The following is a 26,236-nucleotide window of genomic DNA, read 5'->3' as shown; positions in this document are numbered from 1 at the left end:
CTTATATACACACATTGATGATTTTGACACTAGGTTGAATTTTCTGGTGGCACTAGCAGAAACGATTACTCTGTTTGAAACAGTTCATTACCGATATATTACTATAGAGAAATTACTAAAATGAATTCGTTTGTTTTTGAATAACAATGTATAGTTTTAATCAACTTAATTAAAAAACTTATTTTAGAATCGATAACCTAAAGAAGCTAAAATCACGACTTGACTGGGTTGACGTGGGTGTGTGACAATATTATGGAACTAGTTCGATACACATATCGAAAATTGCAACATAATAAAAATGTCTCAACAATTTTTAAAAAGTTTAATAGGAGCATGTCATTTCAATGGATACTACGATACATCGACGCATTTTTTAAACTTATTATATTTTTTTCAAAATGATCAGTTTTATTATGTTTTGTATGCTTATGTATGCACATTTTTTGTTGCTGAAAGGAAGAATACTACCTGATTTTGGGGGTAACTCTGCCACTCGCAGCGCGATATGCATGGGGTTTAGGGGGTTTTGAAGATTTGTGGTATTTCCACTAGTTTTGCACAATTTGCCGCACTTTCGACACACCGCACTGGCGCCATCCTTTACCTTGTCAAAGAAATTCCATTGATTTTAGTATGGTAGTTCCCGCGTTTTTGTTCTCTTCGTCGGAATGATCCTCCGCCGCGCCTAAAAACACATGCAACAATTATATGTCTTTAAATTACTACATTTCAATTGTACTTACGTTTTCTGCTCACAAATTGGTCCATCTATCACTTTTTAATGCCCAAAATAAAACCATTGCAATTATTTAAACTATTTGCGAAATTAAATAACTTAACCCGCCAATGCAAAGTATGACCAATTTTTCGATATATCGATATTAGGAAAATCGAATCTATATAATCGATATTTTTGCAGCACTAATCGTCATCTCTGACGGTTCTTTATTCGCAAAATTCATTTTGTGGTGTGCGTTTCGTGGTCTCGTGGTTGTTATCTGTTCCTCTTACACTTGATAATCCCAATTAAAACTCATTAAAAAGTAAGTAATAAAACTTGCTGAAAATCACCGCTAAAAAGTATCGACACTCAACTCTTTAAGTTCAGCTTAAATCCAAACGCAACGGAAATTCGTTCAAAAATTCAAGTGATTTCATAACCTCGAAAAGAAATTATAGGAAGGGGGTGGTGGACATTTTTCGCAAGACACGCGCATTGCAAGAGTGAGCGAGCACTGAAAAAGAGGACTGAATACGAGATTTTTGTATTATCAGATAAAGCCAATGCTTTAAAATATCATTAATTGATAAGAGGAACACCGTTGGTTAATGATAAATTATACCTAATCATTGCCGGCTCACCCACACAAACGCAATGCCACATACACATACACGACATTTTGCAGTTCATTGGCAGCAGCTGCCTGGCCGCCCGGCAGAATAAGAGAAATGAATTACCGTTACGTAACAACATATTCTTCTATTGGAGCTGCTTCTGCACACCGTCTCCCGCTCCTACGGTTTAAATTGTTTAAATTATTTGTTCTATCACAGTTTTATTAACGCTTTCTTGTTATTTTTATATTTATTCTTTACTTTTTTCTTTGTGCTAGAATGATTTTACAATTTTTCTTCTGTTTGTTTGCCTTCAGCTGCTAGTCATGTGAGGTTTTAGTTAGTTGGTAGAGGTAGGTGGGTGTATGTGGGCCGCAAGGAGGCAGGTAACAAATAATGACGTCACTTTTACAACAAGAAATCAATAGTTTTGTGACACCTTTTGGTTTTTTTTTCCTTTGATGCTTGCCCAGGTTACATAAACAATTTAGGGTACAAATCAATTCCCAGCCCCATATCAAGGTCACCGTTTTACAAGTGAAGAATTGAGATTATATCACATGATAATTAATTCCTTGTTGGATTTTCTCTTTAATATTTTTGTAATTATTTTTTTCACATTGCATGTTAAAAAGAGAAACAAATATTCATTTCCTGCCGTTTGAGTTCTTCTTGTTTTTGTCATTTCCCATCTTACCATTTGGCTTTTAGCCATAAAAAGTTTCTGCCTCGGTACCAAGTCATAATTTAGGTTAATATTTTTGCCCTGACTGTGTCGATGACAGTTTTTGACGTCACAGCAGAGACCACGGCAGCCGTTGCAGAAGCAGTCGCGGTTTTGTGCGAAAACAAAGCAAAGAGAAAATGTGCCGTTAGCTCTTGTGTCAATGATCTCGCTCACCAGCAATTAATGACCAACAAGTACATCCCAACGAGTAAACAGAGAGCTCTAAATAGAGAGAAGACAGAGCTGTACCTAATATGGGAAACCTTAATTTGGCATACTGGGACAAGAGTCAATAAAGTGTGCACAAATTCCTTATTATTGAAGGACTAATAGGGACCATCGTTTCAAATTTGGTTTCAAAAATAGTTTTTAGGAAGACTACAAAGATATTTTATTTTATTTTATGTACTTAAACACTAAACACTATTCTAATTCATCAACATATTTGTAGGTAAAAGCCTTGAGTTGGATAAGCTTTGATCTTTATGTGATCTTTATTCGTTATCAAATAGGACTAAGATAGTTTTTAAGTTGATTTAGAAAGTTAATGTAAAGTTTTTTATTGTTTAAAATATGTTGCCTTCGGAAATTATAGTCCTGCTATTAGTTGTTTTTAATTGTCATCATCGATCACAGGTGATTCTTCTGGAAAATGATAATTTTCATCGGCCATGTGTATAGCCCAAAGAAATTTCGTTCTCTGCGTTTTATTAAAGATCTTTTCAATCGGTACATTATTCTTTTTACACCAAGCCACCGATATACGTGGATCAATATAATTTAACTTTGATGTAGTCAAGGCAACACACTTATTCTCCTCTCGATTAGTCTCTTCGAGTTTTAGCTTCTTAAGCTGGTCCTTTAAACGTTCAAGCTGCTTGCCCTTGCATTCGGCAATCTTTTTATCTTTAGCCGTTCCAGAAAGAGTAGCGGATCTCTTCAGTTCGTTGAATTCGGCTTCGAGATCATTGATGGCATTGCTTTTGTTATGTATTTTCTTTCTTAAATTCTCCATGATTTGCTGATGACCTTTAGGTATGGAACGTTGATGATTACAAAGTATAGCAACAGCTCGATTGGCGCGATTATAGACCAGTAGTTTCTCTGCGACTGTTGCCTCTTCATCGGTCAACTCGTCCAATTGATTTTGTAGCGTTAGAGAAGCGTTATATGTACGAAATACTTTGGTCGTGAGTCCAATCATCAAGTTCTTCAGATGATCGTTGAGCTCATGGGCATTGAGACAATCAAAGACATAATAACTTTTCCCCTTGTCCTTCACAAAGAGTTTTAGATTGTTAAAGACACGCGGCTCTACCTCGACTGTTTTGTAGTATCTAATAGAATCTTTGCCAAGGAAATCAAAAGCAACCACATACTCTTTATCCATAAGGCGTCGGTGGAGCTGAACATGTTCCACTCGCAATGAACAGCAACCAACTGTATCGGCCTGATCCTTTTCCTTTTCATTGCCCACTCTAAGGGCTAATTTATCAATAAAATACAAAGCGACTGCTCTTTGGCGTACGAATATATCTTTGGATTTCCATTCCTCTCTATATGTAGCACGAATCTTGTCAATAAACTTGTGTAAACGGCGAGCTGTCTCATATTTGTTGTGATCACTTTCACATCGAATTTTGGACCATGAATTCAAGATAATGTATTTGCTTTGACCCTGTACATTGTCCACCCAGGAGGCCAACCATGTTACAGTATTATCGTGCCGTACTTCTTTCCACATTTGACCACGTGGTGGCATTGGTATTTTGGAATCCCTGCCACAGTTAATGATTATATCGCATGCTTGAACCCGACGCTTGATCATACCCATTTTCGGATGATCGCCACGTCCTCGAAATAGTCCTGGAGGTTCTAAACGAAAATTACTAATTCTCTCACGATGACCATCTACTAGGCAAAAACCATATTTGTTCACAAAAGCTTCGTTTTTCTTTCTTTTTGCCAACTTTTCTTCTTTGGTAGCTGCCAGACGTTTATTTGATTCAGCTTGAAAGAATTTGAAAATTTCATAAAAATTGCATTTATGGAAATCTTTGATAATCTTGCGCTCCCTTGCGGTCATGGTGAGCCGAAAGTCCCTAAAAAAATTTCTATAAAAAATTCTATTTCTGCAACATTCATGATTTAACATTTTGGCATAAAATGTAGCTGCCTCTTCGGTTTCTTTGCTTAGCTGAAATGGTTTGCCGTCATACAAAAACCGCACATTAGCTGGTAAACGTTTATACGGTTCAGTAAAAACCGGACCCTTATGCTCTAGTGTTAACCATTTGTTGCCATCGTTGCGATTCTCCTCCTCCCACCATTTCCAGACGTCTTCTTTTTCAGTTTTTTGTCTGTCCATGGCAGGTTTTGTATTGTTTTCCAGTTTGAATCTTTTTTGCTTGGGTTCGCCATAATCATCCTCTGGCTTTAGGGCAAACCTACGACAAGTATGTTCCTTATTTTCCTTTCCAGATGACCATCTTTTATGGTTATTTTCAGCATCCATCTGATCTCCACCCATTTTTGATTTAATATTTTCTTTTGATTAATTTTACAAAGCTTCCTTTGATTTTTTTTTTGTTATCAATTACTATAAAATGTTTGTAATTTGTAATTCTTTTATCATATCAATTTGCTTTTACCTTCAAAAAACATTTAGTCTTACACAGAAATCAGTTGAAAATCAAATCATATATATTTATTTACATATCTTCGTATTAGTATTATCCACTCATTGGCAATATACATATATATTAATGGTCATGGCAAACGAATGGACATATAGTCGTCTATTAAAAGAAGTAATCAAAAGTCACAGAGTGCGTCATCAATGAATCTCGCTATCTCTCTCTCTCTCTCTATATATATATTTATATATATATATATATATTCTCTTTACCAGCCTAGACGTTTATTGACCCGTCACAGTGATGGGCAACCCTTTGAATGCCTTGGAACTTAATTTTAAATTGAATTTCTATTGACATTTAGCCAAAAACAAGCGAAAATATTTGCCAAGAGAATCTGTTCTCTTTCGTTTCGCTCGGTATATATTTTGCTTATCTTATCTTGTTAGATTTGTCGCGCTCTCTCTCGATTATTTGTGCAATAATAGGTCATATTCGTGAAATCAATGCCTCAATCACAAAATTCTACAAGTTGATTTACTTTTCTATAATTTGTTTACAGATGGCTCCTCCATCATATAGCGATTTGGGCAAACAAGCTCGCGACATCTTCAGCAAAGGCTACAACTTTGGTCTATGGAAATTGGACTTGAAGACCAAGACCCCATCGGGCATTGAATTCAACACAGCTGGACACTCGAATTTGGAGTCTGGCAAGGTGTTTGGTTCCCTGGAGACCAAATACAAGGTTAAGGATTATGGCCTCACTCTGACTGAGAAATGGAACACAGATAATACCCTTTTCACTGAGGTAGCTGTCCAGGATCAGCTGCTCGAGGGTCTGAAATTGTCGCTGGAAGGCAACTTTGCCCCACAATCGGGCAACAAGAGTGGCAAATTCAAGGTCGCTTATGGCCATGAGAATGTTAAGGCCGATTCCGATGTCAACATTGATCTGAAGGGTCCCTTGATCAATGCTTCGGCTGTTTTGGGTTATCAGGGCTGGTTGGCTGGCTACCAGACGGCATTCGATACACAGAAAGCCAAGTTGACCACCAACAACTTTGCCCTTGGCTATACCACCAAGGACTTTGTCCTGCACACAGCTGTGTAAGTAAATTTTGTTAGTCCTGCTTGAAATTTCCTTGATCTTCAGATTTTATTCCTCCCCATCCTTCATGCAGCAACGATGGCCAGGAGTTCAGCGGCTCAATCTTCCAACGCACTTCGGACAAATTGGATGTGGGCGTGCAATTGTCATGGACCAGTGGCACCAGCAACACCAAGTTTGCCATTGGTGCTAAATATCAATTGGGTGACGATGCCAGCCTTCGCGCCAAGGTCAACAATGTCAGCCAGGTCGGTTTGGGCTATCAGCAGAGACTGCGCGATGGCATCACCTTGACCCTGTCCACATTGGTCGATGGCAAGAACTTCAATGATGGCGGTCACAAGATTGGTGTCGGTCTTGAATTGGAGGCTTAAGAAGTGCAGCTAAAGCCAGTTGCCTTGCCGCCGCCACTTGATTATAAAATAAAAGTTATCAAACAACATCCCACACACACAACAACATCAACAACAACAACTACTACAAGAACAACAACAACTAAGTGCAGTAAAACAAGAAAATAAAAGTGTAAAAGAGAATCTTCATGTATTAGCAATTAGTTTCAATCAGAAAGCAGCATCACCAACAACAACAACAACAACATAACCAGCAACCTGTCTTTCCCCAATCTCACTGCCAACGGATGAATTGAAACGTTTACGGGGAAAAATGTGGGGACTAGACTAGGGCAGAGAGACATGTTGTGTGGTTGGTGTGGCTTTTGTTTAGTACATATAATAGAAATTTATTGTTGGCAAAAGATTCAGTGCAAAAATTACATTTACCTATTAAATAAAAACGTAAAAAATGGAATAACAAGCTCTGCATTATTTTGAGAATCATCAGATTTACATGCTATACTTATATGTATAAAAATCTATATATATACGCATCACACAACCACACACACACACACCGAAGAGGCATTGAGGGAATCAGACACAATTATCTCACAAAGACCCTTTACCTCTACCCTTACTCGTTTTCATTTGTGCATTTAAAAATAAATTTTACCAAAAGCAATTGAATGCGATTTGTGCTTGAATAGATAAAAGGCATGGATAGGTATCCATGACAGAGAGGACGATGACACCAGCAACGGGAAACGGGAATCATTAAGAATATATCATCCTGAAACGGGCCAAGATGAAAAATGTCTTTAAGATCGGACTGGTTTTTGAGCAAAAGAGGCAATCACAAATTCGGAATTGGTCTGAATCTGGGATTCCATTGGATTAGTACTTCTTTGGATATACGATAAATGAGACATACATACATACGAATTCGGGATAATATTAATAGATATGTTTACCCTTTTCTTTTTTAGTAGATCGTAGTTGCCCATGCAAATGGGGCTACAGCTAGTCCTTCTGATTTTCGGTTTTAAAATTCAGTTTAGTTAGCATATTTATCATGATATAATCATAAATTTTTCCATTTTTAATTTATTTTAAATTTTGTATATTGATATACATTTATCGAAATGCGCAAAAGTGCTTTGAATCGCGTGTTTTATCGTCGAAATCCCTCTGAGGATTTCGATGGGCAGGACCGAGTCTCTGAACCTGAAGATGATTCCGAGCTCATGCCGCCACCGCCATTAGAGGGTCATGTGGGCTCATATTTTAATGTTGGCGGTTGGGCCAAGAATTGCCTGATAAGAGGCTATAAATATGGTGTTTTTTATATGGAATGCAACACTTGGACGAATAAGGATGTTGGACTCACCTCATTCGGTTCAGCGTATCCCGACTTCAAAGATGTTTTCGGTGGTGTTGAGTTTCGCAAACAATTCGGTCCGTATCATTTGTCCCATAATTGGCTTAGCAATAACGAATGGCTATCAGAAGCGGGAGTGAATACCCCACTGGCTGGAGGCACATTTTCCGCCCTATTAAGGGCGGCTTACTCAAAGCACGAAAAGTAAGTCAAATTCGTAAATTTGGTTGCGCCTAATATCTAATCCATTTCATTTACCCTTAGTTTTGATATTAAAGCAAAAGTAAAAGCGGGCTTGGAAATCTCCCCCATTAAAACGGAAATCGTTCTCCCGGTTATAAATGAGCCCAAATTAATGGGTTATTTTGTTGTTGCTCCTTCTACGAATTGGTTATTGGGATATCGCACAGTGTTTAATCTGGAGGATAAAGGATTCGATAAGCATGCCTTTTGTTTAGGCTATTACAATGGCAGCTCCGAAGTCGGTCTTAAATTGTAAGATCATAACCTAACCAAAATGCATTTACAATCTTATAATGTTTCACGTTTTTCAGGGAGAATTTCCAGTATGTACGTGGATCTTTATTCCAAAGGTTTGGCGAACGATTTGCTGCTGCCATAAAAACGGATCTGTATGGCGGTGGTGAGACAAGGAAAGTCGATTTTGGCGGTCAGTATATGCTCGACAGCGGTTCGTTGGTTAAAGCCAAGATCAAAGAGGATTGCAGTATCGGATTGGTGTATCAATCAAAATTGAGCGACAATGTTGAAATTAGTTATCATGTTGGATTCGATAGCACTTCGCCCATCAACGGTAATCATAAACTTGGCGTAGCGTGGATTCTAAATTCTTAGTCTAACACACACACACAGAGAGTAATGTAGAGGAAACCAGATACAATTATTTACACAGATCCTTTATCTCTTCTCTACTCGATTTTAAAAATAAATTTTACTTAAAGCAATATGTGCAATTTGTGCAATTTATGCTTGAATAGATAAATGGCTTGAATACCTGTGACAAAGAATCTTTAGATGAATTTATTATACATATTTGTACATAAACTTTGCACAGATTTAATAGTATGCACTAAAAGGGTAAAATGGTATATTAAAGTCGCCAAAAGACTAGGATGCATTTTGGATCGGCTTTAAGATTTAGACATGATCTCGGTGACTGTAACAAATTGCGATGTAGTGTTAAGGCCCAAAAGGATGAAGGGATAGAGTATAAGTTCCTTTTTCTGTCGATATACTACATCGCTGAATGAGACATACAATATATATACGAATTGTTCATAATATGGACAGATCTTTTTGCCAAATTCTTATTTTTGGTAGATCATAGTTGCCATGTAAAAGGCTATAGCTAATCCTTTTGATTTTTGGTTTTAAAATTCAGTTTGTTTAGCATATTTATCATAATAGTATAAAAAGTTCAAGACTTTTTATTTTATTTTAAGGTTTTTTTTTATATTGATATACATACATTAAAATGCGCCCACAACAGCCTATGTTACACTGTTTTCCTACTGGAAAACGACAGCATTCCGATGAGGACCTCCATAAGAAGAAGAAGCAAAAAGATAAAAATAAGGAGCAAGACGCCTCTGGAGGAAAACCACAGCAATCCGATGCCGCTGGCGAAGCCAAAAATAAGAAGGAAGAAGAGAAAAAAAAGGAGCAAGCTGCTTCTGGAAGAAAACCACAGCAATCCGATGGCGCTGGCCAAGCCCAGAAGAAGAAGGACGAGAAAAAAAAGGAGCAAGTCGCCTCTGGAGGAAAACCAAAGCAATCCGATGGCGCTGGCGAAGACCATAAGAAAAAGGAAGAAGAGAAAAAAAAAGAGCAAGTCGCCTCTGGTGGAAAGCCACAGCAATCCGATGGCGCTGGCCAAGCCCAGAAGAAGGAAGAAGAGAAAAAAAAAGAGCAAGTCGCCACTGGTGGAAAGCCACAGCAATCCGATGGCGCTGGCCAAGCCCAGAAGAAGGAAGAAGAGAAAAAAAAGGAGCAAGTCGCCACTGGAGGAAAGCCACAGCAATCCGAGGGCGCCGGCGAGGTCGATAAGAAGAAGGAAGGACAAGAAAGGGAGCAAGTTGCATCTGGACCCATATTCGATGAAGATTCCGAAATCATTCCGCCACCGCCAGTAGAGGGTCAAGTGGGCTCATATTTTAATGTTGGCAGATGGGCCAAAGAATGTCTAATTAAAGGCTATAATTATGGTGTTTTTCATATGGAATGCGGCACTACGACAAACAATGATGTTGGACTCACCACAATCGGTTCAGCTTATCCCGATTTCAAAAGCATTTTGGGTGGTGTTGAGATTCGCAAACAATTCGGTCCGTTTCATTTGTCCCATAATTGGCAAAGCAATAACGAATGGCTATCCGAAGCGGGAGTAAATACCCCAATAGCTGGTGGCATATTTTCTGCCCTATTAAGGACAGCGTATTCAAAGCAAGAAAAGTGAGTCCTTAATATTGTTTTAAAATGTCTAATGTTTCCATCCTTCGAATGGAAAAGAACGATTTGCCCATCTAGATTTAGTGTCTTTGTTTATTGCTTTTAATATATCTTTATTATATGGAACGGTATTTTAAAGTCGCCAAAATATATGTAACAGGCAGTAAGAAGCTTTTCTGACCCTATAAGTTATATAAATTCTTGATCAGCATCAAAAGCTGAGTCAATCTAGCCATGTCCATCGGTTCAAACATCTGTCCGTCTATATGAACAACTAGGTAATGGAAGACTAAAATATATTTAAACTTGTTTAGTATAAAAATATATGTATAAATTAAAATTGGTGGCGCAGTAGAATTGCCAAAGTCTAGCTTCATACCAAATTTGATAAAAATCGGAAGAAATACCGAAGTTATACTTATAAAAGTTTTTCAATAGCGTATGCTTGATATGAAGCATATAAAATTAATTAAATTTACTTCATTTTTTTATAGTTTTGAATATAAAGCAAAAGTTAAGACTGGTTTTGAATTATCCCCCATTAAAATGGAATTGGCTCTACCGATCGTAAATGAGCCCAAGGCAATGGGTTATTTTGTTGTAGCTCCCGCTACGAATTGGTTATTGGGCTATCGCGCAGTGTATAATCTGGAGGAGAAGGGATTCGATAAACATGCATTTTGTTTGGGCTATTACAATGGCAGCTCCGAAGTCGGCCTTAAAATGTAAGATATAGTAATGTAAAAATTCAAAAATTCAAATATGCAATGTGTGTTTTCGAAAACAGGGTGAATTTCCAAGATGTTCGTGGATCTATATTCCAAAGGTTGGGTAAACGATTTGCTGTTGCCTTACAAACGGATCTGTATGGCGGTGGTGAGACAAGAAGAATCGATTTTGGCGGTCAGTATATGCTCGACAGCGGTTCATTGTTTAAAGCCAAGGTCAAGGAGGATGGCAATATGGGTTTGGTGTATCAATCAAAATTGAACGACAATATTGAAATTAGTTATCATGTTGGTTTCGAAAGCAGTTCGCCCATCAACGGTAATCATAAAATTGGCGTTGCATGGATTCTAAATTCTTAGTCTCACACACACAGAGAGTAATGTTAAGGAAACCAGACACTATTATTTACACAGATCCTTTACCTCTTCTCTACTCAATTTTAAAAATAAATTTTACAAAAAGCATTATAATAAGTGCAATTTGTGCTTAAATTAATAAATCCCAAGGATATCTGCGGCAGGGAAGACTATGGCACCAAGTGTGGTAATTTTTAATATTACTTTTGAAAAAAAAATTTAAAATTTAAAATAAAGAAGTGTGTTTTTTTTTTAATATTTAATGTTATAGTCTTGTCTTTTATTTTTGCATTAGTATTTATATTGGGATGTTCATATTGCTATGTTTTAGTTACGAAGCAGGACTTAACTAAGGAACGTAAGAAACTCTTCCGTAGAGACACTTTAAAACAACAGCATTTGTTCGGTTAGGGATACCCAGCGAATATTTATGAAAATACAATTTTGTTTCGTGGGACCAAGACCAAGCGCAGTTTTATAGAGTTCAATAAATAACTTAACCTTACACTATCGTTCATGTTTGTATGATATAACAGAATGATCAACCGATTTATTTCATCAAGGCCGAAAAAGCCCGCGGTCCCCATAATGAGCTGGTATGAGCATTTTAAAAAAGGATTGGGAATAGTTGCAAATGAAGTTGTAAATACAATTAAGCGAATTATTTTTTATATGTTAGGGAATTTACAGATGGGTTTGTTTTTGGCTGGGAATTATTTCGTTAAATTATAGCCAAAAATCTTCCAAATCTTTACCAATCCCCATAGGAAATCTTAGAAACCTCCCACACTTAAAAACTAATTCTTAAACTATATGCTTTATAAATTTAAATTATATGTTAGCATTTTTTTCTTTGAAATATTCTGAATTATTCTTTTTCAATACGTATTGCTATTCGACTGACCCTAAAAAAAAGCGTTAATTGCTTTTAATCACATTTTCGGAAATTGTTTTATAAGTACACCAGTTAAGGAAATGCCATAATTTTTCTTTCCTATTTATTTTTTAATATATTTGTGCTTAATTAATGAACTATTCAGAATCGGTGACATGTGGGGCACCAATGAATGGCTCGGAGTGTATTATATATTAAGGTTGTTTTACAGTTTAAGCTTGGTAACAAGTGTAGATTAATATGGTTTAATAAGTCCTAGAAGTTTCACTCTGGGGACATTTAGTTAAAATATCACCTTAAAGTGTTAATTTGAAAATTGATAACACATAAGTAAAAAAAAGTGATAACCACTGGTTTTTTTTAGTTCAAATTTTAATTTTTTTCCTATATTGTAGAACAAAGTTTCCATATATCAGTGGCATTTCGTCTTTTAAAATTAGTCTTTGGCAATATGTTGAGCACATTTTTGGCTGAATGAAATATCCTTGTAAGAAGAAAAATCGGTCTCTTGCCTACAACAACAACTATTACTAACACTATTTCCAGATTACCAGTGGGTTAGTATACTGAAAACAAAGCTCTCTAATTTCTATGTAGTCGGTCTATCATCATTACTAGCTTTCTTAGGACTGACTTAAGATATTTTTACTACCGACTGATCATATCTGTACATTTGTAGATACATACATATATGGACTCATCTGAAGCTGGTGATATTCAATTACTTAAGCTGACTAAGTTGTTTAAGATTTTACATTTGGACTTTGCTCTCTTAACTTGGGAATCATTTTATTTCAAAATAATCGTGTAAATGTCACAGTAGGCAGCTTTTCTTTTAAAAAAGTGTTGAGAGTAATGAGCAAAGAACACTTTGAACAAAATTTCATAGAATATGTTTATATGTATATTTTTAAATTTCGTCTGGTAAGAACAGTAATAGAAAATAGTTTTGACATTAGTGTGGGACACAGGAAAGGAGCGAAGAATACTGTACAAAGAGAAACTATTCCTTTTGGATTGAGATGGCGCCACCGGTTTATACAGATTTGGGCAAAATGGCCCGTGACCTATTCAAGCGCGGCTATCATCCAGGAATATGGCAACTGGATTGCAAATCCATGTCCAGCTCAGGAATTGAGTTCTTCACCACGGGTTTCGCCACCCAGGACAACAGCAAGGTGATGGGCACATTGCAGTCCAAATTCAAGATCGAGGAGCACGGACTTACATTAACTGAACGTTGGAACACTGAAAATTGGCTCTATGGTGAAATTATGCAAAAAGATAAAATGGCCGAGGGTCTAGTAATGGCATTGGCAGGAAGATTTCAGCCAAGATCAAAGTGAGGAAACTATCATATGATGTGTTCATATGTTTTTACCATTTCTTATTCGAATTTAGTGCAAAGGAGGGCAAATTCAAGTTGGGCTATGCCCAAGAGAAGTTTAACTTTTGGTCAGACATTGATATCAGCTCCAGTCCCATACTGAATTGCTCTTTGGTTCTGGGACATAAGGAATTTCTGGGTGGTGTCGGCTGTGAATTTGACGTGGGCAATACAAAGCTTGAAAATTGGAAAGTTGCCTTGGGCTGGACAAATGGGGAACAGGCCACAGTGCATGGTGAATTGTAAGTTTAGAGAGAGAGAGAGAGAGAGAGAGAGAGGTTGGAACATTATATGCAAATTGATGATACATTCATTCTCCTTCTAGAATTAATGGTGATTCTTGGTTAGCTTCACTCTTCTACAAGATCAACGATAAATTCGATGCTGGGGTGGAGATTTCCAAGATTTCCAGGACTGGTGGAGGCGGTGAAGGCGTTCCTGGACAACCTGGAGCTGAAATTGATGTATCAGCCCAGCAAGTGCCACAGGATGAGAGTGGCGGCAATTTAATGTTTGGTGTGGGCATGATATATCATTTGGATGCCGATTCCCTAATAAGGGCCAAGATCAACAATGCCATTGAGGTTGGTCTGGGTTATGAACAGAAGTTGCGGGAAGGCATCACCGCTTCCATATCCGCTGTGCTCGATGGTAATGATATTGGCGGTGGCAATCACAAATTCGGCGTTGGTGTGGCCCTAGAGTGCTAAAAACATTGAAAGGATTCGATTTACTGTTAAATTAACTGTTATCCCTACAAGTGGAGTAAAACTATTATTTTTTTCTTTGGATATAGTAAATGAGACATACAATAAACGAATTTTTGATAATATAGCAGGTCATTTGGCCCTTTTCTTCTTTGTTGGTGGATCGTAGTTGCCCTTGTAAATGAGGTGTCACCCAGTCCATTAGAAACTTGGATTTAAAATTCAGTTTAGTTAGCATATTTATTATATTAGTATCAAAAGTTCTCGCCTTTTTGGTTTTGTTCAAATTCGATTTTATATTGATATACACTCATAAAAATGCGCCGAAGGACTTTGTCTAGCGTGTTTCAACGTCGAAAACGACAGCAATCCGGTGCCGCTGAGGAAGCCAATGAAGAGGAAGATGAGCAAGTTGCTTCTGGGTCTGAAGAAGACACTGAACTAATGCCACCGCCACCATTAGAGGGTCAAATGGGCTCTTATTTTAATGTTGGCGGATGGGCCAAGGAATGCCTGATAAGAGGCTATAAATATGGAGTTTTTCATATGCAATGCGGCACTACGACAGACAATGATGTTGGACTCACTACATTCGGTTCAGCGTATCCCGATTTTAAAAATGTTTTCGGTGGTGTTGAGATTCGCAAACAATTCGGTCCGTATCATTTGTCCCATAATTGGCTAAGCAATAACGAATGGCTATCAGAAGCGGGAGTAGATACCCCGCTGGCTGGAGGCATATTTTCTGCCCTAATAAGGACAGCGTATTCAAAGCACGAAAAGTAAGTCGAATAGTACCCTATCGAGGACATTATACAGACCCTTCATTTCATGTCATTTTTAGTTTTGAAATTAAAGCAAAAGTAAAAGCGGGCTACGAACTCTCCCCCGTTAAAACGGAATTCGTTCTTCCGGTTGTAAATGAGCCCAAGGTTATGGGCTATTTTGTTGTTGCTCCCGCTACGAATTGGTTATTGGGATATCGCGCAGTGTATAATCTGGAGGAGAAAGGATTCGATAAACATGCATTTTGTTTGGGCTACGACGATGGTAGCTCCGAAATCGGCCTTAAATTGTAAGATCCTAATGCCAAAAACCGAAGTTCCTATAAGTAATTTTTTGTGGTTTTCGAAAACAGGGAGAATTTCCAAGATGTTCGAGGATCTGTATTCCAAAGGTTAGGCGAACGATTTGCTGTTGCCTTAAAAATGAATCTGTATGGCGGTGGTGAGACAAGAAGAATCGCTTTTGGCGGTCAGTATATGCTCGACAGCGGCTCATTGGTTAAAGCCAAGGTCAGAGAGGATGGCAATATAGGTTTCGTGTATCAATCGAAATTAAACGACAATATGGAAATAAATTATCATTTCGGTTTTGAGGGCAAATCGCCAATCGACGGTGATCATAAAATTGGCGTAGCCTGGATTCTAAATTCTTAGTCCTCTTCAGCACTTGAATTGATTTATTTTTCGCGTTATCAGTTTTAATAATATAAAAATCTAAAATCTAAATTTCGGTTCAGTAAATATAATACTAAACAATCAAGGTAAAAAAATAAGGGTTTAGAGTCAAGATTTTGCAGTTATTACAGGTTAAAAGTCCTGTTCTATCAATCAAGAAATATTGTAAACCAAACAGTATTTTCGTTTGTAGAGTAAAACAAATGTTTAAAAAGCGCGCGTATTTGTATATCAGCTGTATTCGAAATGAGGTAAAATCTGGTAGCACACAAAAATGCAAAAAATAAAAAATAGTGGGAGGCTGGTTCCGATTATTTGATCCACTATTTTCGAGCCCCTATTTTTTTCGATGTTTTATTAAGTGTTGCCAAATCAGCTATTTTATAGCTAGAACTGGCTACTATTTATGGCCAATTGCTGCAAAAATTTTAAGACTACTATTAGCTACAAATCTAGCAATATAAATTATTAAATAAAAGATTAAATAGATTGTGTACTTTTTATTAACTGAGCGAGATCAAGTATAAAAATCAACCGGATCGGCCGGTTCTCGGAATTGGAGTAAGGGTTTTATGTATGGAACATTATTTAAATAGAGGAATCAATATAAATCGGCTCTGCTATGCGTGGCTATGTTGATAAATTGAGTAAGAAAACTATTGCCAAGAACTGCAAGGCTATATACCTTCTTCTTTGATATTTCTAAAAATAATATTTTTTAGAAAAATACTGTTTTCATTCTAGCTGTTTTTCCAGCTATTTTATAAGCTAGTTTTGCTACTTAGCTACTTTTGCTGAAAAAATTCATCACTGGTTCTGTTGCGGGAGGGCAATGTTTTTTCTGTCATTGTGAAAAATGAAGTAATGAAAAATCAGATTGTTTTTTTCGCATTCCGTGTTTAGCTACAGTTTGTGTCAGGAATAAAAATACAAAAGCGTCCAAAAGTCGGCATCTTTTGAGAAATCGGAGACAATCGAAAGAGGCAAATTAAAAGGAGAAAAAAATTGGTGAGTGAGAAACAAAAAAATAAAAGAAAACCAAGAGAAAACAAAATGGCGTCACATTTCTGCGTAGGTAACTAAAGAGGCGGGGATGCCACATTAGATTTTGTGTAACAAAATTGCTATTAATAAAAAGGCACATAGATGACTCAGTGATGTACCATTAGAAAAGGTGTTTAAGTAGGTGATATCAATATTTGTATGTCTACCGCCCCAATTTCCTAACTGTGTTGCCCCACGTGTTTGTGTATGCATTAAAGTGTCGCTCTAACTTAAATGAACAGCTGCAACGTGTAATAATTTGTAGCTAACTTGTTGAATGTGATCAATTTTGATATTTTGTATATATAATTTATATTTATATAATTTGCATAACGATGGGTTGGGTTGATAGTCGCGGAACTAATTCGAAGCAGTGACGTCACAAGCCTGCGCAATACTCTAGCTACATTGCAGTAATATTCCATACTAATGCAAATATTCCCTTTTATTCTATTTTCCAGCTAAAAGCAGAAAAAAAGAAAAAAACCAAAAAGAAACAAAAGAATAACAAGGTAAGTTCAGGTAAAAACAGAAAAACAACAGAAAAAATATATCATCGAAACACACAATGTCCGATGCCATGAGCGCACCGCCGCCTCTAATACCGCAACTTCAAGAAATGCAACAGCAACAACAACAACAACAGCAGCAGCAACAGTCTGGCAATCCAGGCAATGCTGCTGCTGCCGCTGCACAGTGGAATAATTATGCGTGGTATGCCAATCAAAATGCGGCTGCCTATCAGCAACAATATCAACAATATTATCAATATTATATGCGTTACCAACAACAACAACAACAGCAGCAGCCACAAGTTACATCCACAATTAGTTCATCAAATGTACCACCAGGATTTGGTAATAATTGTGCGGCCCCACCACCTCCGCCATTGCCATCAATTCCACCGCCACCACCGCCAACTAACAACAACAACAATAGCAACAATAATACAAACAACAACAATAATAATCAGCACAATAAGCAACAACAACAGCAAAAGAATTTTGGCGGCATTAGGTTCAATTTGAATTTAAATCAAAAACGTTTGGCCAATGCTCCGAATCCTCTTCAGCAACAGCAGCAACAACAACAGCAGCATCAGCAACAGCTGCAGCATCAGCAACAACAATCAATGAATAATTCATCCAATATGGTTAATAATTTTAACAATAACAACACCAATAATAACAAAAAGAAACGTAAACGTAAAAATAAAAATCAAATGCATGATCAAACAATTTTTAATAATAATAATTATAACAACAGTCTAACTAAAAATATGTTTAATATTGATCAAAACTCATCAATCAATGAAGATCAAAACCAACAACAACAACAACAACAGCAGCAGCAGTCACCACATATGATAGTAGCAGATTTAAGTAAACCTCCGCCACCATTGCCATCATCAATGGCTGGCATAGATGTGCCAAAGTTACCACCACCCGCTCCAGTGGTACTACCAGCAGCACCACCGCCACCTATGATGGAGTCTATCAATGCTTCTATACCTTCAGCTTCATCATTGTCTGATCCTTCTGCTCTTGCTGCTGCTGATGCTACTGCTTCACCTGGTCTAGCTTCATTTAAGCGTCCTAATAATTTCCAAATGGCCACCAATGATACTTGGCCAGATTCTCTTAATGAATATGTGCAACGTTGCTATTCCAAATGTAATACCGATTTGGATAAAGATCAAATTGATATATGTCTGAAGGGAAAAATTATGGCTGCCGCCAATCGTAATGAACTATGGACCAGAGATTGGGATAACGAACCCATGCCAACGGTGCATAGTGAAAGAGATGGCATTGATGTGGTATTGAATCATACGACCCCTCCACCACCGCAGCGTAGCAACTATTTTAATAAGAAGCAGGAACGTGAAAGGGAAGAGCGGGATCAAAATCCACATCAACAGCAGCAGCAGCAACAACATCAGACGCAGCAGAACCAACAATACCATCAAGTCGAACAGAAATCGGGCAAGCCAAATGTCAATCATTTCAAACAGAAAGTCAATGCCTTTAACAAAATGTCCACTAACAACTACGGTTCGTCCGCCCGCTATTCGCGGAGTCGTTCGCGGTAAGTACTAGTAATGTTAGCAATGGAGTTACATGGGTTCACTCTGTCTGTCTCTCCCAGAGTCGTGATTATCACGATTCATTAAACAAAATGAAACCCTGCTAAATCCAATTTTAAATCGAATTGATCTTGCATCAGTTTTAAGAAACTTTAAACAAAAAAAAAAACGATTGAATGAGACTGTCTAACCAAATGAATGAATGACCAAAGTATTCAAAAACTGAAAATACTCTAAATATTCTAATTATTCTTAATACAATCGTTCAAATGATCGATTTGGGAAAACAAAATAAATATTAGCAGTTTGTCTGTATAGCGTTATTTTAAGAACTACCAAGATCTCAACATTAAAACCAGTTGCGAATTGTAACTAGATGAATCGAAGAAGGCAAGCATAGCTTTCAACCCACTTTAAACAAATTGTTAATTTCACATTTCCTTGTTTCACAAACATTATTATTTACCCAAGGCCTATTCAACTCTATTTCAAAATCTCGTCACAACAAGAAAAGTCATTTTTAAAGGGTCGGTCTCTTGTCCTTTTGTACTTATTTGTCCATTCATTTCATTTGGTTCATTTATTTCATTCAGTTGAATGAATTAAATTGATTTCTTCACTAGGTCTGCATTTGTATTTATTGAGCTAATTTTAGTTTTAAGCCTCATTCAAACGACTCATTTAGGAATTATATGACAGAAATGTCAATTTCAATACAATCAACGGGTTTTTAACAAGTGTAATGCAAGTATTAATGTTAGGAATATATCCAAACAAACGATTAAAAAAGAATAAAAAAACGTTTCCTTGTACCTGCTAATTTACGTATGAAACACTAGAAGAATACGCGAATAGAAATCAATTTCGTAATGTAACCAACCCATGTATAACTCTACCTACAATACCTAAATCAATATATTAATTGTTTTTTTTTTTATTTTCTTTAGATCGCCATCAACTAGTTCTTCCAAATACAACAACAGCCGAAAACGTTATTCACGTTCGCGTTCACCATATTCACGTTCGCGATCTCGTTCTCGTAGCAGCGATGCAAATAGTCCGCCTGCACGTAAAATTTTACGCAAATCCGTTTCTAACGAGTCCCTCGATTTTATACCAATAAATGCAAATATGTCGCGAAGGCAACAAAAATTGATACTGCGAAAAAACCGAAGAGCTGCGGCGGCTGCAGCAGCAGCAGCTGCATCATCATCCACATCATCGGCGTCGTCAACAGTTTCGAATATGAAAAATAAAAAACAACAAGCACATTTCTATAGCCAACATTCGAGTAGTGTTGGCGGTGCCGTTGACGATGACTCAGCGCGTTTGCAACAGCGTGCGGCACGATTCTCTCAGCAGGGCTCTGGTTCGGCTAAGAAATCGGTCGTTGCGATTGCAAGCTCACCGTTTGGTCTCACCACGGCCAAGAATAAGAAGAAAATGTTGCAACAGCAGCAAAACCAGCAATCCTCGTCGTCGCGATCATCATTCTATGAAGATGTGGAAGGTTCAGGCGCCGGAGGTTTAGATTTACTTGATTTACATATTGTAGGCACATGTAGGGATCTAGAGAAATCATTTTTACGCCTCACCAAGGCACCATCACCTTCTGAAGTTCGACCCGTTGAGGTGCTGACACATTCGTTGAGTAATGTGAAAAATAAATGGCGTGCCAATCAGGATTATCATTACGCGTGTGATCAGTTGAAGTCCATACGACAGGATTTGACTGTAAGTATATATAGTAGATACATATATTCTTTATTTTTTATTGTTTTCTCATTTATGATGATATTCAAATGGTTTCGCAATATACCTGATTTACCTTGGTGAAACACCCCTCTGGCTGTCTGATTGAGATTCGATTTTAAATTAATCATTTAATTATTTGTGAATACTTTTAATATATCTGATTGTTGTTTTCTAGGTCCAAGGTATACGCGATCAGTTTACAGTGGAAGTTTATGAGACGCATGCCCGCATTGCCATGGAGAAGGGTGATCACGAGGAGTTTAATCAATGTCAGACACAATTGAAGATGCTTTACCTTGAGATTGGAGGCAAGAGTATCAATTCTTTGGAATTTACAGCCTATCGCATACTTTATTACATCTTTACAAAGAATACCTTGGGTAATGATTAAAATATTGCCCAACTAAAAGTCAATAAGTATTAATTTTATGATCTATATTGTTTATCTTTGTTTTTAGACATTACCACTGTTTTGCGTTCGATAACAACTGATCAGCGCGAGAATCCAGCGATTGCACATGCCTTACAATTTCGTTCAGCCTGGTCTTTGGGCAATTATTGTAAATTATTTGAATTATATAAGACAGCTCCATTGATGTCGGGCCATATGATTGAATGGTTCTTGGAAAGAGAGCGTAAAGCTGCTCTCCGTATCATCATTAAATCGTAAGTTATTTATATATACTATTCCTTTTCTCTATTAATGCTTTAATAACAAATTCATTTTCAATTTCATTTCAGTTATCGTCCCAATCTTAGTGTCGAATATGTCAGCAATATTCTCGCTTTCGATAGCATTGAAAAGTGCAAAGAATGGCTAGATACATTCAGTTTGCCCTATGCTGCAGATGGTGGCCAAATTGATTGCAAGAATGCCGCTGCTATTGTCATTTGAAGAGCTCAAGCACAGAAATCATTTTGTTACACTCGGAGAAATTATTTCTCTTTTGTTTAGTTTTTCGCCTTGACTTTTTCAAAAATTTTTATCCCTCGCGTTTCCAAGTTTGTACATACGTTTGAGATCGGATTTTTCTACAGTTTCTTTTCCTAATCCCAATCCAAATGTCCCCTTTGCCAATTTCCCTGCCCCCGCCTCAGTCCAAATTCTAAACAACAAAAAAAAAGACATAAAAAAAAAAAAAAAAAACAAACAAAAAACATCAACTTTAAACAACTTTAACCAAAATCCGGCAAATGATCCTATAATGAAGATGCGTATTATGAAACTCTACAGTGGCTGCGATTGCGAGTACAGGACCAGGATTTATAGCGAAATTTTTATTCATGTTGATGGATGGACACTTCTTCAGTTGTTCTGCTTAGAAAAGTCGATGGCCGAAAAATACTAATGGATCATAATGTTGCAGACAAAGTATCTTTGGTGATGCTTTGACTGATTCCGGAATAATTCTAGCTTCGTCTTCGCAAATCATATCTTTTGATGAATTACTGAATGATCTTCAAGGAGTTGCCTGGGATTGCAGTTCAGCTTCGCCGAATGAGTCGGCATGAGGATGAAAAAAGCATTTTCTTATCGAAGATGGAATATTGGCATATGGTCGTGCAAAAGGACTCTGCTTCGATGAGTAAAACACTCGTAGGCGAATGTATCGTTAATGAAACTGAATGCAGGATATTAGCTATTCGTCTTAAGTGTTCGTTGCGGCTGGAGTAGTCTCTTTTTGGACTTCGTCGCCAAAAGGATGATTCAAAATCAGGATCAGGAATTGTTTTTCAGATGATTTTTGTAATTTAAGCTGCATCCGTTGCCTTGTTACTAGGATCCAGCTTTACACTCGTTGATTGTTTCCAGAATAATTGAAGCCTATCAAAGTCTATATAGACATATTTTAGGTTTACCAACAAATGAAGTCTCCCCAACAGTATCCATTCAATATATTATTGAAATGGATGATTTCAGGCAATTTGTATGCATAAACATTTGTTTAGCAAATTTTAACTACAAATTGCCAAGAAAACTTTTTAAGATTGTGCAAAAAAAAAAGATCGAGAGCATGGGAAAAACCGAAAACTAAAGGTGTTATATACAAAAATCGTGTATATAATGTATCTTGTATAATACACCAGAACTAATTATCTAATATGCAAAGACAAAAAAAAAAAAAAAAAAAAAAACCAAGGATAACAATACTAAGCAATGTAGAACGACTTTTTAAGCCTTCGAAAGGACGAAAAGGTCTAGTTTCGTTCTTCGTATACCTTTTATTATTTTTTTTTTGTGTTTTCTGCTTTGCCCCCATTTTGAGAGAACATTTCGATGTTTTTTAAAATTAATTTTTAAGATTTAGTCTTAATAACTGTTATTCGTTTAAATTGTTTTAAAAAACGTTTATACTAATGTCTTATCTCTCTTGTATACCGGTATATATATACGACAACTCAACAACATCATCGATTACCAACCAACCAATCCTCGATCAATCGAACAACCGTTTGTGGAACAGCCGATGCCAACCAATCAAGTAAAAAGCATAAGCAAATCACTAGCTGGGAGAACGACATCCAACACCAACACCATCGCCATCTATCAATTCATTTGCCATCTGCCGAGGGCCGGTACAATCCAATCAGCACAAGAAGAAAAAAAGTGAAATCCGGAAGTTTTTGTAAGCTCTTCCAATTTTAATATGTCATTAGTCATTAATTGTAAGATCAAAGTTGAAAATATCCCTCAATACAAAATGAAGTGAAAATCATTTTATAAGTAACAAATTGGCTATATTAATGTACTATATATTAACTTATATTTAGTAACTTTTACATACAATTTAGGGCTTTTCGTAACGTATATATATATATAAATATATAGAGATTATAAAATAATATATATTTTACATACATATATCTATATGTATATATACAGTAAACTAATTAAACTAGAATATCTCAATAAATATACAGATTAGCTTAGTATTAAGTCTTGTTAAATTTACATATTAATTTCCATGAAAGTTGAAAAAAAAAACACAGAAAAAGAGCGAATTGCATAATATTCGGGCAAACATATTTCAGCTCATTAATGCTGAAAATTTTTCACTTTTTCTGCCACACACGATTTAGGTCGTGAATATTAATAAAAGAATATCTCGCTTTTAAATCACAAAACAAAATGTTCTGTCTCTGTAACTTTTTTTTTCTTTTGGTCATAAGGAATTTAAATGGGTTACGTCAGTTGTGTGTTTGTGTGTGCCAACAATGGTGTTGTGTAGAGAGTTCCATATTAAAAATTAAAAATACCAAGGAAAAAGTTTTATATTTTCTTTTTCAAAATAAAGGTAAAGGTTTTTTTAAAAAAAGGATTCTTTAGCAAAACTGGCTAAAACCATACTCTGATCAACTTCAAAAAGGTCGAGATCTATTTCATTTACGCACCAGATCTGTTTGATGTAAGATATTGTGTTTTTAGTAAGATTCCCATATAAATTCTTTCAGTTCATTATCGTTTCAATCTGCAAGAAGCAACCACCATCCACCTTTAGCGCTTGGCTGGGTTTAACTTTCATGCAAATTTGAATTGTGCGGTCGATAAAGCGATATTTATCGATTATTTTCAATTTGGTTGATGCATTGGCTAAATCTTTTTGCCATAAACAGGACCCATTTATGGTAAGTGCTATAAATGTGTGGCGTCTAGCTATAATTTTTATACATTTGAGCCATATAAAATAAAATGAATAGTTAATAATATTAATTTCTATTCACCTTAGGCAAAGCTTGCATAAAAATTTAATACATTTTCTAGCTGCTGCTTCGTTTTCAACTTATGAGTAATAAATTTGTCATTACTGCTGTCAATGCTGGTTGTTGAACCGCCCCTGGATGATGAACAACGAGTCTGGTATTTAAGGATGCTGCGTTGCTGTCTTAGTTTCAGTTAACGCACGGCGCTTGAGTCCGTTAGATCGCGCTGAAAGCCAAACCGGCAAAAGTGGACCAAACCAAAGATAATCAAAACAAAAATTGTTAACTAAATAAAATTGAAGAAAAAAAAATAAAAAAAAGGAAGCTGGCAAAATAAAGTCAAAGTATTTTGGCCAATGCTTTAAATTCATTTGTCTATGTAGTTGTGCTTGTGTGAACAGTGTTTGATTGCAGATGCAAATTAAATTAATTAACAAGGCAAATAATATCCTTTAACATTGAGAAATTTAATTTGTGATTTTTTTTTCAAATGATGAATGTAAAGGTGGTTAAAGGTAAATATTTAATTTTTTACAAATTGATATGAAACGTGTCACAAAACAAGAAAAATTGAATGCAAGAGTATATAATTTTAAAAAGAAATTATAATTTCATTTATTGATGAGCAAAAGAATTTTTTTGTGAGAAAGAATTTTTAATTGTTGTCTAATGACATTTATTTGGCAGTTCAAGATTTGCATACATTAGGGAATAATGAAATTTAGAATCATAAAAAACATATTAATTAAATGTGTGTATCTTGAGGTATACGAAATTTGATAAACTTTTATGCCTTGTAATCTAAAAGGTGGTGTGTACTTCATTTATTACAAATAATTTCCCTCTGAAAAAAAAGATTTTCCGCTGATATTTTTGTTTTGAAGAAATCGTCTTCGTTGTGACAATACTAAACAAACAATACAAAATTTTTAAAAAACTATTGAAAAATACAAAAAAAAATTTGATTTAAGTTTCGTCCTAAAATATATACTTAAATTGGCTTATCAATAATATGTTCAATTAAGTGCAAAGAAAAAACAACTATAAAAAGCTTAGCTACTGGTGTGAAATTTATGGTTTGAGTTTTTACATAAATCTATTTTCTTTGGAATATTTGTAAGTGTCTTTATGCAATTTCCATTTTTACGCCGCACAAAATTCCAACTTTTTCTAAAGTGCAGTTAAAAAAGTATTTTTTAAAAGTTGAATACAGATACAGATTTTTAACAAATAATAAATACATTTTGAAGACGTTTTCCCAATTTTCCATGTGATAAACAAGTTCTAAGTTTTGTTGATTTAGTGAAAGATATGGTTTATGTGGCAAGGAGAAAGGTTCTTTTAATTGTTAGAAGGTTAGACTTTATCTAAAATCCCCGAGTATATTCGGATTATTTGCCTACATCAACAATCCAAATATAGAAAAATACCAAGAGGTGTGAACATAACAGTTCAATCACCAGAATACTTATATTGCAAAAAAAAAAACTACAAAGATTTAAAGTTATATTTTAAAATGCGTAAATTGGTATATTGAAATTAGTTTATCTTCATGATCGTGAAAAGGATTTTTCTTTGAGAACGAAATCTAATCATTCATCTAACAATAAGTATATAATTATTTTGCTAATTTTATAATCTATCTACTTCAAAAAAAACCCCACGAACAAAATTGCATTTTCTTCACTTATTATTCCATAATATATGCAAATTTTAGATTGGCAAATAAAAAACGCTCCCTGGAAATAATTAATTTTTGATTAATAAAATCATTAGTCAATAATTATGTAATTTTTCCCACACTTTCGCTAATGAATAAATGGAATAAATTATTATAATTTTTAGACTTCATTTGTATGCATTGATTTTACATTATTATTAATTATTGAGAAATAATAAGCTGACGACAATCTTGCCCCTTCTCTTTTTCTCTGTCTTTAACTCTTATTTCATCCTTTTTGATGAAGAACAATTGACATTCGCACATAACTAATCTCAGAAAGTCAATTGATTAATGTTGCCTCTTGCCAATTTTGAAATTAAATTTGCAATTAAATAAATCACTAGAGCAGAAGATGAGAGGAGTAAAAACTGAAATGGAAAGGCTGAAAGTCAGCTGTG

At 35.9% G+C, this 26,236-nt stretch overlaps 7 protein-coding genes across 7 annotated transcripts; 6 read left to right on the top strand and 1 right to left on the bottom strand.

Annotated features, from left to right (window-relative positions):
* Positions 1–946: 946 nt before the first annotated feature.
* LOC6641732 (voltage-dependent anion-selective channel) lies at positions 947–6,625 on the top strand. Its single transcript, XM_002064612.4, has 3 exons — positions 947–1,043; positions 5,261–5,808; positions 5,883–6,625. Exons 2-3 carry the CDS (start codon positions 5,261–5,263, stop codon positions 6,181–6,183), a joined length of 849 nt encoding a protein of 282 aa, XP_002064648.1. The 5' UTR covers positions 947–1,043; the 3' UTR covers positions 6,184–6,625.
* LOC6641731 (DNA topoisomerase 1) lies at positions 2,466–4,614 on the bottom strand. Its single transcript, XM_002064611.4, has one exon. It carries the CDS (start codon positions 4,590–4,592, stop codon positions 2,676–2,678), a length of 1,917 nt encoding a protein of 638 aa, XP_002064647.4. The 5' UTR covers positions 4,593–4,614; the 3' UTR covers positions 2,466–2,675.
* A 570-nt stretch (positions 6,626–7,195) lies between the features above and the next one.
* LOC6641733 (voltage-dependent anion-selective channel) lies at positions 7,196–8,492 on the top strand. Its single transcript, XM_015178551.3, has 3 exons — positions 7,196–7,729; positions 7,790–8,020; positions 8,080–8,492. Exons 1-3 carry the CDS (start codon positions 7,290–7,292, stop codon positions 8,378–8,380), a joined length of 972 nt encoding a protein of 323 aa, XP_015034037.2. The 5' UTR covers positions 7,196–7,289; the 3' UTR covers positions 8,381–8,492.
* Positions 8,493–8,926: 434 nt separating this feature from the next.
* LOC6641734 (voltage-dependent anion-selective channel) lies at positions 8,927–11,196 on the top strand. The gene is made up of 3 exons (XM_002064614.4): positions 8,927–9,997; positions 10,489–10,719; positions 10,782–11,196. The coding sequence occupies exons 1-3, from the start codon at positions 9,021–9,023 to the stop codon at positions 11,080–11,082; spliced, it is 1,509 nt and encodes a 502-aa protein (XP_002064650.3). The 5' UTR covers positions 8,927–9,020; the 3' UTR covers positions 11,083–11,196.
* A 1,638-nt stretch (positions 11,197–12,834) lies between these two features.
* Positions 12,835–14,193, top strand: LOC6641757 (voltage-dependent anion-selective channel). The gene is made up of 3 exons (XM_002064615.4): positions 12,835–13,316; positions 13,376–13,603; positions 13,687–14,193. Exons 1-3 carry the CDS (start codon positions 12,997–12,999, stop codon positions 14,069–14,071), a joined length of 933 nt encoding a protein of 310 aa, XP_002064651.2. The 5' UTR covers positions 12,835–12,996; the 3' UTR covers positions 14,072–14,193.
* A 99-nt stretch (positions 14,194–14,292) lies between these two features.
* Positions 14,293–15,745, top strand: LOC6641758 (voltage-dependent anion-selective channel). Its single transcript, XM_002064616.3, has 3 exons — positions 14,293–14,850; positions 14,913–15,143; positions 15,207–15,745. The coding sequence occupies exons 1-3, from the start codon at positions 14,387–14,389 to the stop codon at positions 15,505–15,507; spliced, it is 996 nt and encodes a 331-aa protein (XP_002064652.1). The 5' UTR covers positions 14,293–14,386; the 3' UTR covers positions 15,508–15,745.
* A 1,336-nt stretch (positions 15,746–17,081) lies between these two features.
* Positions 17,082–23,242, top strand: LOC6641759 (leukocyte receptor cluster member 8 homolog). Its single transcript, XM_047011096.1, has 5 exons — positions 17,082–18,660; positions 19,606–20,392; positions 20,589–20,793; positions 20,872–21,079; positions 21,155–23,242. Exons 1-5 carry the CDS (start codon positions 17,141–17,143, stop codon positions 21,306–21,308), a joined length of 2,874 nt encoding a protein of 957 aa, XP_046867052.1. The 5' UTR covers positions 17,082–17,140; the 3' UTR covers positions 21,309–23,242.
* Positions 23,243–26,236: the final 2,994 nt, after the last annotated feature.

Source organism: Drosophila willistoni (genome assembly GCF_018902025.1).
Source record: "Drosophila willistoni isolate 14030-0811.24 chromosome 2R unlocalized genomic scaffold, UCI_dwil_1.1 Seg200, whole genome shotgun sequence".
NCBI classification, from domain to species: Eukaryota; Metazoa; Arthropoda; class Insecta; order Diptera; family Drosophilidae; genus Drosophila; species Drosophila willistoni.
The sequence above is the reverse complement of the archived record's forward strand: the minus strand, read 5'-3'. Positions and strand labels throughout refer to the sequence as shown.